The 19,800-nt window shown below is 49.8% G+C and overlaps 2 protein-coding genes across 2 annotated transcripts in view; one reads left to right on the top strand and one right to left on the bottom strand.

Annotated features, from left to right (window-relative positions):
- Positions 1-891: 891 nt before the first annotated feature.
- The window catches only part of GP1BB (glycoprotein Ib platelet subunit beta), a 210,829-nt gene continuing 191,920 nt past the window's right edge, over positions 892-19,800 (top strand). Inside the window, exon 1 of the mRNA XM_081175179.1 lies at positions 892-938. The gene's annotated coding sequence lies outside the window, so the exon portion shown is untranslated. The remainder of the gene's footprint in view (positions 939-19,800) is intronic.
- Positions 4,238-6,323, bottom strand: CLDN5 (claudin 5). The gene has a single exon (XM_081175363.1). The coding sequence runs from the start codon at positions 6,163-6,165 to the stop codon at positions 5,500-5,502; it is 666 nt and encodes a 221-aa protein (XP_081031489.1). The 5' UTR covers positions 6,166-6,323; the 3' UTR covers positions 4,238-5,499.

The following is a 19,800-nucleotide window of genomic DNA, read 5'->3' as shown; positions in this document are numbered from 1 at the left end:
TGCTATATAAAAAAAACCATGCAATGCAATTGTTAGCTTAGAATGGGGTGGAGGAGCTTGGAGTATTCTCCAAAGAGCAGATGCACGGCAAATACATCTGTGGACAGGAAGGGGAAATGCTGCCTTAAACATCCTGCTGCAGATGTGACTGAGCGTTTCCTTTTCCTCTTTGCCTGCTGACTGGGTAATTTCCCCTTTGTTGACCCAGCCAGGTTTGAAGTAGATTTGCTGTGGGGTTTTATCTGGAGGGTCTGGTCAAAATCCATCACTTTAATAATAATAATAATAATAATAATAATAATAATAATAATAATAATAATATAATTTTTTATTTATATCCCGCCCTCCCCAGCCGAAGTCGGGCTCAGAGCGGCTAACAACAATAAAATAATACAGCATTCTAAAATCAATTCATTATAAAATCAGTTCAAATCAAATTGATGGCAACCATTGGGCCATTGGGCTAGAGCTCTGTGAGGATTGCCAAAGGTCAGGCTGTGCCCTGGCCAAAGGCCTGGTGGAACAGCTCCGTCTTGCAGGCCCTGCGGAAAGATGTCAAGTCCCGCAGGGCCCTCGTCTCTTGTGACAGAGCATTCCACCAGATCGGAGCCAAAGCCGAAAAAGCCCTGGCTCTGGTCGAGGCCAGCCTAACCTCTCTGTGGCCCGGGATCTCCAGGATGTTCAAGAGAATTCAATGGCTTTGAAAGACGATTAGACACAAGGACTAAGCTCTCTGCCTCCACAGTCAGAAGAAGAAGAAGAAGAAGAAGAAGAAGAAGAAGAAGAAGAAGAAGAAGAAGAAGAGTAGTAGTAGTAGTAGTAGTAGTAGTAGTAGTAGTAGTTTGGATTTTATATCCCGCTTTATCACTACCCGAAGGAGTCTCAAAGTGGCTAACATTCTCCTTTCCCTTCCTCCCCCACAACAAACACTCTGTGAGGTGAGTGGGGCTGAGAGACTTCAGAGAAGTGTGACTGGCCCAAGGTCACCCAGCAGCTGCATGTGGAGGAGCGGGGAAGCGAACCCAGTTCACCAGATTACGAGTCCACCGCTCTTAACCACTACACCACACTGGCTCTCAGAGGCAGCGATGCTTCTGAATACCAGTCGCTGGAACCCACAGGAGGGAGAAAGTCCTCTTGCTCTCAGGTCCTGCTTTTGAGCTTAAGAGAGCCAGCGTGGTGTAGTGGTTAAGCGCAGAGGACTCGTAATCTGGGGAACCGGGTTCGCGTCTCCGCTCCTCCACATGCAGCTGCTGGGTGACCTTGGGCCAGTCACACTTCTGTGAAGTCTCTCAGCCCCACTCACCTCACAGAGTGTTTGTTGTGGGGGAGGAAGGGAAAGGAGAATGTTAGCCGCTTTGAGACTCCTTCGGGTAGTGATAAAGCGGGATAACAAATCCAAACTCTTCTCTTCTCTTGGGCTCTCCACAGGCCACTGTGAGAACAGGACGCTGAACTAGATGGTCCACTGGCCTGATCTTTCAAGGCTCTTCATATGTTCTTAGAAATACCAAACAGGAAGATGTCTTTATCTAGTCTGGCATGAAGTGGAGAGGCATGGAGTGATGATGTCCGAAACAGGAAGCTGACATTTCTGCAAAGGATTTCTCGCTTGCATTAATAATATTTAATTGTGTTCATTTATCAAAGTAGTTCTTCACCGCTGTTTCGCAGAACATCGGGGTAGTGCACAGGGACATGAAAACATTTTAAAACAACAGGAAGAGATCATTAAAGGGACATTTTAAAATAATTGCACAGGCCTACCAGTAATGAAGGATATAGAATTGTTGGAAGGGATCACAAAGGCCATTTAGCCCAACCGTCTGCCAGTGCAGGAAATCGAATTTATATGGCAACCCTACTTGTGAAATCCTTCTCTAAGCACGGGTTTCCACGAGTGCAACTATTGCATTAGATTCCTCCAGGGAGCAGCATTAAATCTACCCTTGTGTTAATGGACAAAGAATGTTGAATAGTCCTGGTTATTAGTTTTTAACCTCAAAAATTCACAGCTTATTTTTCAGTAAACCACTTCCAAGATGCCCCTGTTCATGCTAATCTCTTTTTCTGTACTGGGTTGCCAATAATGTGTGCGCGTGTGTATAGTGTAAAGAGAGTGACAAATAATGGTATGACTTGGCTCAGAATCTCAGCAAACACCTGTGTGTGTAACCAACAAGAGCAACCCGACATGGACCCTACACCATGAAAAATGATGCCTCTCTGGAAGACTGTCTTGGAAATTGACAGTGATGTCTGAGCTTGTGGCAGGTGATAGAGGAGGATCCAAATCTAGTAACTCATAAGAAGCCAGTGCCTCAAATTTACTGCCTATCCATTTCACTGGATGACCCAGACTTTGACAATGAAGGGACAGAAAGATGCCGAAATTTCTAGCCACTTAGAAACACAGGCAGCTGCCTTGTACAGAGTCAGACCATTGGTCCACCCAGCCCAGTATTGTCTATATTGACTAGCAGTGGCTCTCTAGGGTTTCGGACAGACTCTTCATAGAATCAGAATTGTAGGAGTTCAATCCCTAGAGACGCCAGGGATTGAACCTGGGACCTTCTGTATGCAAGGCAGATGCCCTACCACTGAGCTACAGTCCTTCCCCCACTTTTCTGCATGCCTAAAATCTTATCATCCCCACCAGTGGTCTCTCCCCTAAACTGAAAACCCCCAAATGCTTGACTTTCTTTATCAGACAGGTGCTCCAACGCTTTTGTCATACTGGTCGCTCTTTTCTGTATATTTTCTACTTCTAGCACCATCCTTTTCAGCCTAAGGCAACCTTTGGTTCCATCTGTCTTTTGCAGGGCTACAATGTTAATCAACCCCACCTGATGAGAGTTGTAGTCCAAAACAGCTGGAGGGTACAGTCGTACCTTGGTTCTCGAACAGAATGCGTTCCAGCAGTCCATTTGACTCCCAGAACCATTTGAAAACCAAGACGTGGCTTCTGATTGGCTGCAGGAGCATCCTACAGCCAATCGGAAGCCAAGGAAGCTGCGCTGGATGTTTGGCTTCCGAAAATAGTTCGAAAACCACAACCCTCACTTCTGGTTTTCGATCATTCCGAAGCGGAAACATATGAGTTCCAAGGTGTTCAGCAAGCAAAGTGTGACTGTACCAGGTTGGCAAAGACTGTATTAAGGGATAAGACATCTATACTGTCCTGAAGTCACGACCTGCTGCCATATCGATTCTTTTGGATAGATTTGTAGCTGTTGCAGCAAAGAGCTGTAGCAATTTTACTCAGCGGAAACATTTGCTCCGTTCTACGCAACTTCTTTTCTTGTAACATGCATTCAAACCTGGAGTTTTAACAATAGCTTCCCTTCTGGCATTTGAATCATACGAAAGAAAACCCACCTTTTCCTGGAGGAATTGTGCTCCGGCACACAGAGAATGGCATGTGAACAACAAAAGAGATGCCAGTTTCATGCCCCGAAGAATCAAGACCCACAGAGGTCGGTTGGCGGCTATTAAAATCGGAGCAGCCCACCCGCCCCCACCCCTGCCGGATTTGAACTAATCTCCTTGCACCACCAAGCAGGGCTTTGAAACTAAACAAATACTCAGCACCCAGAATGAAAAACAACTTGAGGCTGAGGAAGGCTGGGCCAAGTTTCAAAAGAGCCGGACAGCAGCCACAAACGCACACAAAGGTTGCAGAGGAAAAGCGTTGGTCTCTCTCCTGCTAGCCTACTCTCAAAATTATGTCTTAAACCTGTTAGGACATTGACAGGCAACCTCTTTTACTTGAACATTCATCCCCATTTGTTTGCAAGGAGGGTAGAGGACTTTGCACCAATGGGAAAGTACCATCCCAGAGTTTCCAGTGCATTTTCCTATCAGTTTCCTGCGCTTTTTGCACTTTCGTCTAGCTTGCAAGTTTCCCGTTGGGGCAACTAGTTGGCCACTCTGAGGACAGAAGGCTAGACTACATGGGTCATTGGCCTGATCCTCTAGGGAAGCAGGTTTGTTGCACAAGGAGACCTCCCATTCGATTATCACTGCGCGACCTGAACCTGCCTGGGCATGACTGGATCCCACCCCAAAATAGCCACAGTCTGAAAGTGCCTTTACCCCATCTGGGTTGTTCCTACAGAACTAAAGGAAGCAGACCAGGCAGCAAGAAAGACAAAAGGAACCCAATTCGGCTTCAGGGACACTTGGTAAACATGAGCAGATACGGTTTCCCTCCTTAAAAATGACCCAAAAACCACCATGCAGTTGTAATATTTATATAAATATACACAATATATAAAACAGTTGACGATCTTGGATTCGAAAATACTGCTCGGAACAACAGAGGATTAAGTTTAGGTTACAAAACTGTAGAATCCAGTACCAGTCTTGACTCCTGTGTCAACCCCACTGAAATGATCGAAGCTTATGCAAAAGCAAGGCTGTAAATTAAGAGTGCAATGTAAACGAAAAAAGAAAAACTGGGAATTGAAACCTTGAGAAACTGATTACTTGACCAGTCTTTTGGAACCGGGATGGATTTTTTATTTAGAGGCAAAAAATACTGACACGGTCATTAATAAAAAATAAATCCAAGTGTGAAATTCTCCTCCTTATCACACAGCTTAATAGTTAACAACATACACTGAAAAGTTTTTAAAAAAACAAAACCCAACACTTTTAAGGCAAGTGTGTAGGGAGGAAATCTTACCCTATGAGTGCCCTGCCCTTTGAACACAGGGAAGCTCTGACCCTCAAGCCAGCCTTTGCACAATCCCACTGACTTCACATCTGGCCGAACTGAGACCACTTGGGATCACAGCCATACTCCAGTTTTACTCCAAATTCGAGGAGCCATTAAAAAAACCAATTCTAAAACGATCTAATACTCCTGCCTTATCAACCACATGAAGTGTGCCGATTGAAACCAGCTTTACATCTTAAGCAATGCTTGATCAGCGTTTAATACCCATCGAATCCTTTTGGATCATTTGAAACAGTACAAAACACGGCAACCCCCCATCCCCACCCGGAATATTTACAATCAGGAGGGCTTTCCCATTTTTTCTTTTCTTTTCTTTTTTGCCCGGCTTGATTTAGAGTGCAAATTCTCCCATTTACATATAATTTAAAAGAAGCAGACCGTGTGTGTGTGTGTGTGTGTGTGTGTGTGTGTGTGTGTTCCCACCCGCAGCTTCCATTTCAGAAGCGACGCCACGAAATCGGTACAATTTGGGGGTCCAAAAAACCTCCCCCCCCCAAACCCAGAGGAGTCCAAAATGCAACGGAGAGTTCCTGGGCGCGATTCCTTTTCTTCGCAAAAGAGAGTTTTCTTGGGAAGAAGAGACAAAAGCAGTTTAAAAGGGAGAGGGGAGGGAGCGCTGGTCTTCTGCCAAGGCGATCGCCCCTCGGAAGCTCGACGGCGAGGCCGAGAGACGCGCCAGCGCCGCCGCTCCTCCCCGCGAAGTCCCCGCTGCGCTGGCTCCGACGGCCGCCGTCGAAGTTCCCCTACCGGGGGCGCCTTCAGACGTAGTTCTTCTTGTCGTACTCCCCGTTGGAAGTGGCGGCGTTGGTGGCGGGCCTCCTGGGAGCCGAGTACTTGACGGGGAAAGCCGAGGGGTCTCCCTTGCGGGCGCAGGAGCAGCAGATGAGCGAGCCGCCCACCATCAAGAGCGCGGCGGCGGCCCAGCCGAGGTACAGCGCCGCGCCCATCTCCCGCTTGCGCGACGACGGCACCGAGGGGTCGTAGAAGTTGCCGATGACGATGTTGGCGTACCAGCAGGGCGGGATGAGCACCAGGAGGCCGCAGGCCACGAAGAGGCCGCCGCCCACCGCCGCGATCAGGTCCTTGGCCTTGCCGGGGCGCACGCAGTTGGTGCACTGTGCGCCCACCACCGTCACCAGCAGCGCCACCAGCCCCAGCAGCGCCCCGATGACCATCAGCGCGCGGCCGGCCTGTGTCTCGGGGCTGAGCGCCAGGATGGAGTCGTGCACCTTGCACTGCATCTGCCCCGTGCTCTGCACCACGCAGTTCATCCACAGACCCTCCCAGGTGCTCTGCGCCACCACGATGTTGTTCTCGATGAAGGCCGACACCTGCCACATGGGCAAGCCGGCCACCACGATGGCCCCCAGCCAGCCCAGCAGCGACAGCGACAAGCCCAGGATCTGCAGCGCGGCGGACGCCATCCCGGCGTCTGGTCTCGACGGCGCTTCTCCAAAGACGGGGTGGGATCTGACCTCTGGATCTCCTCTCCTCCGATCAGCCCGGGTCGCCTCTTTCAGCCTTGCTTCTCCTTGCGTCTTCTGCAAGCCCGCTCTGCCGCCTGAGTCTCATGCAGAAGCCGCTCCGACGTGCCTCTTTATAGAGGCGGCCGCGATGCCCGGGCAGGCGGACCCCGGCTGCCCCCGCCGGAGGGCCTCCCCCGCCCAGGCGCGCCGTAGCCAATCGGGAGAGGGCAGCGGCCCCCTCGCAGCCAATGAGGGGGCTGCGAGGCAGCGGTTGAAACAGGGCAACACAAAGACGCGTGCGGGTGACTCACGCTTCGACGGGGCGCGAGGGAACGGAAGCCGCTCGCCGCCCGCTCCTCATCCCCTTGTGACTGCGGTGGGGAAAGGGTGCCATGGGGCAAAGGTACTTCCCAGGGTTTAGAAAGGAAGGAGAAAAAGAAGGGGGAAGGCTCCGTCTGTGCCAGGGAGGTCGCTTGTGTCCCGTGTGAGACGTGCGCCAGGCAGGAAGATAGAGAAACTCCGTTTTGAAAACCTCCCAGTCAGTGTTGGAAATGCACCAATGGTCTGACTCTGTATAAGGCAGCTTCCTCTGTTCTCTCGAAGACTAGAGTCCAAAATTACCTGCTTGCACCAGTGGGGAGAAATCTTTCCCTCTGGGAAAGAACTTACTTTTTTAAACATTTGGTTTAATTTACAGTGGTACCTCAGGTTACATACGCTTCAGGTTACAGACTCCGCTGACCCAGAAATAGTGCTTCAGGTTAAGAACTTTGCTTCAGGATGAGAACATAAATCGTGCTCCGACGGTGCGGCAGCAGCAGGAGGCCCCATTACCTAAAGTGGTCTTCAGGTTAAGAACAGTTTCAGGTTAAGTACGGACCTCCGGAACGAATTAAGTACTTAACCCGAGGTACCACTGTATTGTACAATCATCCCTCCGGTTACAGACACTTCAGGTTGTGCGTTTTCGGGTTGCACACCGTGCCGAACCCAGAAGTACCGGAACAGGTTACTTCTGGGTTTTGGCGCATGCACAGAAGCACTAAATTGCACTTTGCACATGCGCAGAAGCACCGAATCACAACCCACACATGTGCAGATGCGGCGCTGCGGGTTGCAAACACGGCGGGTTGCGAACATGCCTCCCGTACAGATCACGTTCGCAACCCGAGCATCCCCTGTATTTCTAGACTACTTTCCATTCAAAGCAGATTACAAACAATTACAAACAATAGCATTATAACAGAAAACTGATGTGGAAGTGTGTAGAACAAAATTTAGGGTTGCAATTCGAACCGCTGACCTTCCGATCGGCAAGCTCAAGAGGCTCTGTGGTTTAGACCTCAGTGCCACCTGCACCCATGAAACAACAAAAACTGATGTGGGAATGTGGAGAACAAAATTTAGAGTTGGAAAAATGAGAAATGCATAGTAACTAAAATTGACAGATCTGTCCATCCCTAGTTAGTAAATAAGTACTAATTATTGGAACCTTTTAATGAGGGTGAAAGAGGAGAGTGCAAAATATGGTCTGAAGCTCAACATCAAAAAAACGTAGATCATGGCCACTGGTCCCATCACCTCCTGGCAAATAGAAGGGGAAGAAATGGAGGCAGTGAGAGATTTTACTTTCTTGGGCTCCATGATCACTGCAGATGGTGACAGCAGTCACGAAATTAAAAGATGCCTGCTCCTTGGGAGAAAGGCGATGGCAAACCTAGACAGCATCTTAAAAAGCAGAGACATCACCTTGCCAACAAAGGTCCGTATAGTTAAAGCCATGGTTTTCCCGGTAGTGATGTATGGAAGTGAGAGCTGGACCATAAAGAAGGCTGATTGCTGAAGAATTGATGCTTTTGAATTATGATGCTGGAGGAGACTCTTGAGAGTCCCATGGACTGCAAGAAGATCAAACCTATCTATTCTTAAGGAAATCAGCCCTGAGTGCTCACTGGAAGGACAGATCGTGAAGCTGAGGCTCCAATACTTTGGCCACCTCATGAGAAGAGAAGACTCCCTGGTAAAGACCCTGATGTTGGGAAAGATGGAGGGCACAAGGAGAAGGGGACGACAGAGGACGAGATGGTTGGACAGTGTTCTCGAAGCTACAAACATGAGTTTGACCAAACTGCGGGAGGCAGTGGAAGACAGGAGTGCCTGGCATGCTCTGGTCCAGGGGGTCACGAAGTCGGACATGACTAAACGACTGAACAACAACAACTAATTATTGGTTGTTCAACCAAATGTTACTCTTCTCTTAGCCTTTATCTTTTGCCAGACGGTACTTAAGAGTTACTGCAGCAGAGGAACAAGGCAAAATTGTTTTAAGAACACTTAATCCCCATTGACTATCAAGGAAGGCGGGGGATCATGAAAGGCAAATATTGCATTTAGTAAGCATCTCCCTCCCGTTGCTTGTTAGGACAAACTCTTAGATCTTTCTAGATGTATCACTTTGGAAGATGAAAAATATACAGCCCAAGTGAAGTTTTGTTACAAAGCCCTAAACCGATTTAATCCCACTGCTACTCGTCAAGCAGAATCAAGTGGTGATATTATAATTCTCTATACACATCTACTGAGAAGTAAGTCACTTTGTGGTTTTTCTAAATATCTTTTTCCATTTTACAATATTCAACAATAACTATAAATCACACACAAATCCAATAATGTTTTCTGCTGCTTTCCTCCCTCCTCTTCTGCGGTTTATTATTTTTCTATCAAATTCTTACTGCATATCTTAATTTATCCTTTTTACCCATTTATCCTTTTTAATTCCCTTAGCATCCTTACTGCTTGTGTTTATATCAATGCTGCTGATGTTTCTAATTGTTTACAGTTTGATTTCATATGTATTCAATAAATTTTCCCAATTCTGCTACAAAGTATTTATCATCCTAATCTCTTAACCTTCTGGTAAGTTTTGCCATCTCTGCGTATTCCATCCATTTTAGTTGCCAATCGTCTCTTTTTGGGGTCGGTTTCTCTTTCCAGTTTTGTGCATATATCATCCGGGCAGTCGTGGTAGCATACATAAATGGTTTTTTTCCTGATCTTTCAGCACCTCTTCTCCAAGTATACCTAAAAGGAAAGCTTCTGGTTTTCAAACAAAAGTTATTTTAACCAATTCATTATAAATCATTTCCCAGAAGGCTTTTGCAACTTTACAGGACCACCACATGTGAAAAAAGTACCTTCTTTCTTTTTACACTTCCAACATATATTGGATTTAGACATACATTTTTTCCAGCTTGCTAGTCATCAAATCTAGACAGCATCTTAAAAAGCAGAGACATCACCTTGCCAACAAAGGTCCGTATAGTTAAAGCTATGGTTTTCCCAGTAGTGATGTACGGAAGTGAGAGCTGGACCACAAAGAAGGCTGATCGCCAAAGAATTGATGCTTTTGAATTATGGTGCTGGAGGAGACTCTTGAGAGTCCGATGGACTGCAGGAAGATCAAACCTATCCATTCTTAAAGAAATCAGCCCTGAGTGCTCACTGGAAGGACAGATCCTGAAGCTGAGGCTCCAATACTTTGGCCACCTCATGAGAAGAGAAGACTCCTTGGAAAAGACCCTGATGTTGGGAAAGATGGAGGGCACAAGGAGAAGGGGACAACAGGGGAGAAGATGGTTGGACAGTGTTCTCGAAGCTACCAGCATGAGTTTGACCAAACTGCAGGAGGCAGTGGAAGACAGGATTGCCTGGTGTGCTCTGGTCCATGGGGTCACGAAGAGTCGGACACGACTAAATGACTAAACAACAACAGTCATTAAATACCATCTATACATCGTCTTCATGCAGTTTTCTTCTAATGCATAGCATGCTGTAAATTTTACATCTCATTTCCAAGATCTTTCCCATGCTGCCATATCAATATTATAACCTATATTGATTGCCCAATGTATTTCTCCCTGGCTTAGGAGAAAGGCAAGATACAAATACTAACAACAACATTTTAACCCTTTGTGGCATGCACTCCTTGTGAGATACGTCTTTCTCCCTCATTATTAATGTTCAAGAGGAACTTAAAATTCCTGTTCACCCTGGCAAAAGAGTCTGTCAATAGTGAAGTTATCAGGTGTGTGCATGTGTGATAGTTTTAAAATATTTTTAATGGTTTTTAAATATGTCTCTTATTTTATTTTTCATGCTTTGTATATGCTTCAGATAAGCCTTTTGTTTTTAATGGTTTGTAAATATTTCAAATATTTATTTTCTTTTTAATTGCATTGTTTTCATAGCCTGGTGTTTGCTGTCCTGGGTGCCTTTGGGAAGAAGAGTGGGGTAATAAATTTGGGGGTGGTCTCCATTGTTAGCCCCGCTCATAACAGACCCATTGAAACTGAGGGCACAGCTAACTTAGAGACATTCCTTTCAAGGGGTTTACGCTGAATGGAATTTAGTTGGAGGCAGCTCTTAAGAAATAAGTAATCACACTGAGCAAGGAGTATGGTAAAAGAAAGTGAGGAGGAGTCCAGGGCAGGGGTCAGAAACCAGGGGCGGATTTAGGTTTGATGAGGCCCTAAGCTACTGAAGCTAATGGGGCCCTTTATTTGTCAATGACAAATTGTTGCTGTTTTTTTGTGTTGAATATATGAGAACCAAGGTACCCCACTGTATATAGAAATGAGCAAACCAGTGATATTTTAGGGAACAGGCTAGCAGGTGGGGCCCATTACTTACATCAAAAGGTAAAGGGACCCCTGACCATTAGGTCCAGTCGTGGCCGACTCTGGGGTTGCGGCGCTCATCTCGCTTTACTGGCCGAGGGAGCCGGCGTACAGCTGCTGGGTCATGTGGCCAGCATGACTAAGCCGCTTCTGGCGAACCAGAGAAGCACACGGAAGCGACGTTTACCTTCCCACCAGAGTGGTACCTATTTATCTACTTGCACTTTGACGTGCTTTCGAACTGCTAGGTTGGCAGGAGCAGGGACCGAGCAACGGGAGCTCACCCTGTTGCGGGGATTCGAACCGCTGACCTTCTGATCGGCAAGCCCTAGGCTCTGTGGTTTAACCCACAGCGCCAACCGTGTCCCTACTTACATCATAGGAGTCTACAAAATACAAAGCACTGTTGCTGTATATAGGTTTTATTTTATTTGTTTTTTATCTTATATTTTGGAAACGTACATCCAGGTTTTTTTCCCTTTAATTTTTTTGGGGGCCCCCAAGAGAGTGGGGCCCTAAACTATAGCTTGTTTAGCTTATATATAAATCCGGCACTGTCAGCAACAGACCCTCCCAGGAATTGGGGCCCTGGCCGTTGCCCAAGGATGTCTCCATCTGACGTTCAGCCAGCCCTCTGATCCATGTGGCTGTACGACAAATGTTCCACCCTTCCCTATGCAACTTTCCTATGCGTAATTAATTATCAGAAGTATTCCTCCCCCCCCCCCCGTTATGACATCAAAACACACGCCCCGTCTGCCTTAAAACACCTGCATTTTCACTCTGTGTTGGAGGAATTACAGTATACGGCACTAATTATCAGACTCCCTAGTGAGTTTCAAGGCAGAGGTTGGTCTCCGGTTGCTGCCAGAGGCTTCCTGAAACGAGGCAATGCAATTGTGGCCGTTGGTTGGCTCTCTGTGAAAAGAACAATAAAGCCAATTAATTTCCGTGGACCTCATTTTTCTAAGATGACGAGGAGGTTTGCGTTATCCTTAAGCGGTCCAATCCACCCCTTCCCGATATGAAAAAGAGCGATAGTAAAATGATCTCGGCAGAGTAACTCTGCCCTCCATATTAACTTCATTTGAAACGACAACAACACAACAATATGTATATTTATTTACATCGTTTGTACCCCACTCTTCAAACAAAAAGAATTCCACAGTGGCTTATATGTAATGTAATGTTAAAACACGACAATCCCTGCCGTTGGGCTTACAACCTATAAGGCATGACACACAAGACAAAAGGGACAAGGAGGGAAGAGGAAAACAATAAACTCAGGCAAAATAGTAACTGGCCACATTTACATGTCAATAGAAGCCAGAAACCTTGATTTATCCTAGCTTGAGGGAAACAATTACTTTCTCCATCAACATATATGCCGTATACAGTTTTGTAATCTTAATTATATTTGTTGGTTATTTTGTGATTGCTCTTTTCTCTGCTTTTATTTTTTAATTAATGTAGCCTCTTTTTCTTTTTTCTATTGTTTTAATTAACTTTTACAATAATAATAATCTCAATAAAACAAAGCAATAAATCAATAAATAAGCAAGCATGGGGGAAAGTGCCCCAATTAATACTTTGACCAGAAGCAATGTGCTCATGAATTTCCCAGCAAAACATTTGCAATTTGCTTGATTTGCCATTCCTAAAAAAAGGAAGTACTCAGAGTGTCTGTACATGTAACCGCAATGGTTTCTTTGGTGGGAAGAGGGAAGTGACTCCAGCAACTTGTTGAGAGCACCAGTTTGTCCATCCTTGCTCTACAGGTATTAATTAACTCAGCAAAGCCTGGTAGCTCAGGTGGTAGAGCATCTCCGTTGCTTGCCCAAGTATCTCCAGGTGTAAATGGGTGAGACTGCTGCCTGAAGCCCTAGAGAGCTGCTGCCAGTCAGTGTAGGATATACTGAGCCAGTCTAAGTGGTGAAAAAAAAGGTCAAGGACCGCTGGATGGTTAAGTCCAGTCAAAGGCGACTATTGGGTTGCGGCGCTCATATCGTTTCAGGTTGAGGGAGTTGGTGTTTGTCCACAGACATCTTTCCAGGTTATGTGGCCACCAGGACTAAACCGCTTCTGGTGCAACGGGACACCGTGATGGAAACCAGAGCACATGGAAACGCTGTTTACCTTCCCGCCACAGTGGTACCTATTTATCTACTTGCACTGGTGTGCTTTCAAGCTGCTATGTTGGCAGGAGCTGGGACAGAGCAACAGGGACTCACCCCATCACGGGGATTCAAACCACCGACCTTCAGATCAGCAAGCCCAAAAGGCTCAGTGGTTTAGACCACAGCGCCACCCGCGCCCCTGTATTCTAAGTGGACCCAATGGGCAGACTCGGTGGAAGGGAAATCCCTATGTTCCTAAGTTAGTTTTATTATAACCCCTATGTTCCTAAGTTTTTTTGCCCACATGTAAGTAATTTTTTTTTAGTATTTCTTTGCCATGTTTAAATCCGCAGGTGACAAGATTGTAATTGAAAACTCATAAAAATTATTATTTTTAAAAAATAACTAAATCCCCGCATGACTCATGGGGACACAGACCCAACCATCGGATGCGCTTTCCACACATTCCGCTTCCTTGCTATCAGTCCTGACATGTCATGCTAGAGGTCAATACAGTAGTCATTTCCTGATTGCCACAAAAGACGCCTCTGTGGTTACATGTGCACCCTCTTTGACCATTCATTTCCTTTTAAGGAATATTTATTTCTTCGCCTGTGTGCACATGACATTTTATTCCAGGAGCAGTGGAATACTTACTTTCCCCCCTACATAACACACACACACACACACACAAATTAGACGCATTGGTGTTTTTGTGTGTGTCCCTGGAAAATGCTTCTTGAGAATTTGGTTTCGTTCCAAAAAGGAAAGCTTGCTGCAGGTTGACTCTGCATTGCTCCCACAGCACATCCCTTTGAATACAGATGTCGGCAGTCCTGGCAATGGTGTCTTTGTGGACCCACAGCTGCCCAATGACATTATGGGTGGGTGTTCCCCACAACTGCAATCACCACACCCTTTTTCATTCATCTGGACCAGGGGTCAGCAAACTTTTTCAGCAGGGGGCCGGTCCACTGTCCCTCAGACCTTGTGGGGGGCCAGAATATATTTTGGGGGGGAGAAATGATGCAAGAGCACCACGAGCCCCGGTAGCTGCTTACCTGTGTCTTGTGAGCGGCAGGTGTTGGCGGCAGCGGCGGCGGGGGAACACGCGAAAGGGCTCTGGAGAGGGGCTGCTTAAAATGGCGGCTGCTCGAGCACTGCTGCTGCTGGCACCAACAAAGCCCAGCCCCTTCCTCCTCTAGGCATGACGAGGAGAAGCCAGGAGGAGGGAGGGAGGAGGCGCCACCGCCACCGCTGTAGGAGGGAGAGGGAGAGAGAGAGAAGGAAAGAACGTGTGCACTGGTGATCCATGCCGCAATTCCCAGACCATCTGTGGACCGGATCCAGAAGGCAATTGGGCCTGATCCGGCCTGTGGGCCTTAGTTTGCCTACCCATGTGCAGGGAGAAAAAGGTGTGGATCACCTCCTCCAAGGGAGGGTTTTCATTAATGTCAGGGGTTTAGGAGCAGAGGCAAGGGCAAGGGAGGAAACAGAGAGCGAAGGGGAGGAGGCAGAAGAAAAGATGAGTGATGACGACGACCCGAGATCTCCGAGTCTTTCCAGTGAATCAGAGGATTCACAGAAAGGAGCACCAGTGGCCAGGGCAAGGGGGGAGTTTAGGGGGGCACCCCAGGAAGATAGAGCCAGAGGGGACTCAGAGGAGAGCAGTTGGAAATCGGGACCAGCGTCACCGCTAGGGAGCAGAGAGGAGGAAGGGAGCCAGGGGGCAAGCGCTGGCAGCTCACCACAGGAGGGAGGGCATGAGTCAGGAGTGGCCACACCTCCATCGGGGAGCGAAGAAACGGTTAAGCGGAAAGTGGAAGGTTGGGCGTGCGCGCCAAGTTCAAATGCAGAGGAAGGCGGCGCAGTAAGCAGCCCGGAAAGGGAGCCAGGTCCTAAAGCCCGGCGCAAGGAGGCAGGAGGGTCCGGGTCAGCGTCAGAAGAATCCCGGAAGGAAGAAACCCCGGGGGGCAGAGGGACCCAGAGGAGAACAGTCAGGCGGAAAAGGTGGAGCAGGGCTAGGATATTAAGTTGGTGCACAAGGGGCGGAGAATCAGACGGAGCTGCGCCGATCTAGCTACTAGACGTAGAGTTGCACGCAGCAGCTTGAAAATGGAAACTGTAATTCAATAAAGACTTTTACTTAATGATCGCTGGCTAGCGTGATCCTCTGTGAGCTAGGATCTTCGAGCAGCTCTGACAGTAAGCTCCGTCTCCCAAGTGTGGGCATCTACAGCCTCGAGGAGGGGAGAGAAGCAGGTGCCTACCAGCGAGCTCACGAACGGCAGCCGACATGACGGCTGAGCAGCAGATAGAGGAACTCAGAAGAGCAGTGTCACAACTGAATGCAGAGGCTCTCGCATCCCGGAAGAGAGAGGAGGAGGCAGCTGCCGCCTGCAGGGATCTCCAAGTCAGGTTAGACGTGCTTACAAAGCAGACACCCAGACAGGAGGGAATTGGGTTGGCGAGACGTACAGGCGGTCTGGTCTCTCACTTCGATGGGAACCTGCAACAGTATCCCAACTTTAGAGCAGATGTACTGTGCGCACTGCAACTGCTGAATAAAGACTTTAGAGATGAGCAAGAGAAGGTGGGATTCATCATGTCCCATTTGCATGGGGATGCTAAAGCATGGCTGCGCAATCTATGGAGAGATAAGGATCCGGCGCTCCAAGATGCGGATGCCTTTATTAAAGCGATGGATGGGTGTTTTTTATCAAGCATTGACGTGGATCTTGCCCGGAAGGAGGTGCATGGACTAAGGCAAGGGAGGGCCAGCGTACGGCAATATCATGCCCGCTTTTTCGCTTTGGTCAGTGCCCTGGAATGGGACAGAGATTCGGCCCCTGTGAGAGACCTCTTTTGGGAGGGGCTGCACAACTCGATTAAAGATGAGATCGCGAGGGGGGAGCGACCCCGGACCACCCAGGAGGTCGTTCAGAGGGCACTGGCAGTGGGGGTGCGGCTGGAAGAACGTCCGTGGAGCAGGGACGAAGGGCGTGGAGGGCGCGAACCAGCCAGGGGCCCCTCCTTCCTTCCCAGAGACGCAGCGCGGGTGCAATCCACGCCTCCACCAGGAGGAGGAGCGGAACCTATGGAGGTGGGAGGTGCAAGGGCTCAGTCAGCAACCAGAGCCCTAGCACCGGCAGCAGTGAAAGCGAAGCCTCCTAGAGGGAACAGGAAGTGTTACGTCTGTGAGGAGCCAGGGCACATGGCGAAAGAGTGTCCCCAGAGGCCCCACAAGCTCACTGCAGCCTCAGCAATGGTGACTGCAGCGACGCAGCAAGGTGGAACACAGCAGGGAAACGACGCAGTCTGGCTGGAGGAAGAGGCACTGGGGCCCAGCCAGACGTGTTAGTGACGCAGTCCCCAGAGATTTTACAGCCCGTGAACCCCCTCCCGCCCAAACCAGTAGTGAGGCTCACCGCATCTCTCCAGCTGCCCAATGGCATCACCATGGACGTGCCAATCACCGTGGACTCGGGCAGCAACGCGGACTTTATAGGGCAGGACTTTGTCGACAAACACGCTATACAGTTGCTGCCGGCCACACTGCCCCTGCAGGTTGTCACGGTGGATGGCAGGGAGCTGCTAGGGGGGCAAGTGGTGAAGCAGACGCCACCGATGGTGATGCGACTTGGGAATCACAGAGAAGTCATCAGCTTCAATGTCACTCAACTATCGGATACGCCCATTGTATTGGGAATGAGTTGGCTGGACAAGCACAGCCCAACGCTGGCTTGGTACCAGAGGCAGCTGGTCTTCGGCTCTTCCTTTTGTGCTGAACACTGCATCGTGCCCCGGCAGGAAGGAGAGGAAGAGGAGTCACAGCTGCTGCTAGGCACGCTGCAAGCGATTCCCCACAAGTACGCAGAATTTTTGGAAGTTTTCTGCGAAAAGGAGGCGGACAGACTACCCCCTCACAGACCATATGACTGCAAAATTGACCTGCTGCCGGGGGCGGCGCTGCCTAAAGGGAAACTGTATTCCATGTCAGAGGACGAACTGCAAGAACTCAAGGAGTTCATAGATCATAATTTGGAGCGCGGTTTCATCCGAGAGTCCAAGGCAGCGGGGGGCAGTCCTGTATTCTTTGTTAAAAAGCGAGACACGCCCCAAAAAAGACTGGTCGTGGACTATCGCATTTTGAACAGTGGGACCAAGCCATCGGACTTCCCCATGCCCCGAATCGACGACCTCCTAGCGAAGGTGCGGAAGGGAAAAGTGTTCACCAAGTTGGACCTGCGAGGGGCGTACAACCTCATTCGCATGCGGGAAGGAGATGAGTGGAAGACGGCCATGTTCACGCCACTGGGGACCTACGAATACAGAGTTATGCCTTTTGGATTGCAAAATGGCTCCCACGTTTTTCAAGCTTTCATGCATCACGTGTTGGCGGGACTTCTCTACAAGACGTGCGTCTGTTTCTTAGATGACATCCTGATCTTTTCGGAATCGCAGCAGGAGCATGACGGGCACGTCAAAGAAGTGCTGAGCAGGCTAAAGCAACATAGGCTCTACGCCAAGCTGGAGAAGTGCCAATTTGACGTGACGGAGGTGGACTTTCTGGGCTACAAGCTGTCTGACAAGGGGCTCGCCATGGACAGCGCCAAGGTTCGAGCGGTGTTGGATTGGAAGAGTCCACGCAACCGGAAGGAGGTCCAACGGTTTGTCGGCTTCGCGAACTTCTATCGCAAGTTTATCAAAGGCTTCGCTATGCAGACAGCGGCCATCACTGACACGCTTAGCTCCAAGAAAAAGAAGTTCGTTTGGACAGAGCAGGCGGAGCAGTCCTTTCAGGCGCTCAAGCGTCTCTTCGCGTCGGAAGAGCAGCTGCTTCATGTCAACCCCAGCAGGCCGATGAGGGTGGAGACAGACGCCTCGGACAGAGCCGTGGGGGCGGTCCTGCTGCAGAAGGACCAGCAGGGGGTGTGGCGCCCGGGAGCGTTTTACTCCAGGAAGCTCAGCAAGTCCGAGCAGAACTACACCATCTGGGACAGGGAGTTGCTGGCCATTCATGCAGCGTTCAAAGCGTGGAGGCACTTCCTGATCGGCGCCAAGCACACGGTGCAGGTTTGCACGGACCACAAGAATCTGGAGCACTGGCGCACGGCACAGTTCCTAAACCAGAGGCAGATACGTTGGGCTGAGTTCTTTGCGAACTTCGACTTCCGCATAGAGTATGTCCCGGGGGACACTAACATCATGGCGGACGCCCTCTCCCGTAAGCCACAGTATCTGGAGGACGCAACGCCAGCGGCCGCCATGCACATCTTCGCACCAACAGTGTGGGCGTGCGCCGCGGCCACCGTGGACCTGGAGGCGGTGCGACGAGCCTTGCAGGATGACTCCTTCGCGCAAACAAAGATGGCGGAGGTGCAAAGGGGCAAGGCTGCGGCCGACGGTTTCCAGCTACGAGATGGATTGCTCATCCGTAAAGGGGCCATCTACGTGCCGGGAGACGACCTTCGCGCCAAGGTGCTGCAGCAGCTGCACGACGCGCCCACGGCCGGGCACTTTGGCAAGGAGAAGACGGTGGAATTAGTAGCCAGGGATTTCTGGTGGCCTGGAATGAGAGGGGAGGTCGCAGACTACGTGGCGAGGTGCGACACCTGCCAGAGGGCCAAGCCAGTGCACAGACCGCCGGCCGGACTGTTGGAACCGCTGCAAACTCCGGTCGAACCTTGGGAGAGGGTGGCTCTGGACTTTGTCACAGATCTGCCCAGCTCGAGAGGCAAGACGGCAGTGCTGGTGGTGGTGGACCTGTTTTCCAAGATGGCACATTTCATTCCGTGTGCGAAGGTGGCCACGGCGGAGCAAACCGCCAAACTGTTCATAGACCACGTGTTCAAGGTTCACGGTCTGCCACGGTCTATTCTGTCCGACCGGGGGCGGCAGTTCATCTCGAATTTCTGGCAGAAGCTGATGGGCTTCCTGAACGTCAAGATCAACCTGGCGTCGGCGAGACACCCGCAGACCAACGGGCAAGCGGAGCGGGTCAATGCCATCATGCAGCAGTACCTGAGATGTTATGCAAATCAACAGCCTGCGACGTGGGTGGATTACCTGCCGCTTGCCGAGTTCGCCTACAACAACACGAAGCACGTGTCCACGGGGGTCACGCCGTTCTTCGCCAACAATGGGAGGCACCCCAGAACCTTCCCGGGACTGGAAAGAATGGGGGAGGGGGAGCCGCAGACAGCAGATGCGTTCGCGTCGGAACTGCAGGAAGTCCACGATCAGCTGAGGCGCCACCTGGAGCTGGCCAAACACGCATACAAGGTACAAGCGGACAAGCACAGAAGGGTTGGCGAAGAGCTCCACGTGGGAGACTGGGTCTGGTTAGCAGCCCACGCAGTGCCGGCCAGGTCGTTGGCCAAGAAGAAACTAGGGCATAAACAACTGGGGCCCTACCAAGTCGAAGAGCAGGTCAACCCGGTAGCTTTCAGACTGGCACTTCCGGAGGGTTCCAGAATGCATCCGGTGTTCCACAGATCGGTGCTCACTCCCTACAAGGCACCGCACAGGTTCCAAGAACCCGGAACGGCGCCGAGTCCGGTCAGAGACAGAACAGGGCACGCGGGAGTGGCACAGAAGGAGCGCATCAACGAAGTCACGGAGATTTTGGACTCCAGATGGGGGGAGGAGGGGGTAGAATACTTTCTCGCCAAGGAGGGCACCCCGGCCAGTGCGAACAGCTGGGTGCCGGGCTACGCTTTGGACGAACCTCTACTCAAAGACGAGTTTCACGCCCTCTTCCCACATAGACCAATGCCAGCAGACTTTTTCGACGACTG

This window comes from Podarcis bocagei, assembly GCF_964188305.1.
Source record: "Podarcis bocagei genome assembly, chromosome: 16".
NCBI lineage: Eukaryota > Metazoa > Chordata > Lepidosauria > Squamata > Lacertidae > Podarcis > Podarcis bocagei.
Note: the sequence above shows the minus strand (reverse complement) of the source record. Positions and strands in the feature narration are given on the sequence as shown.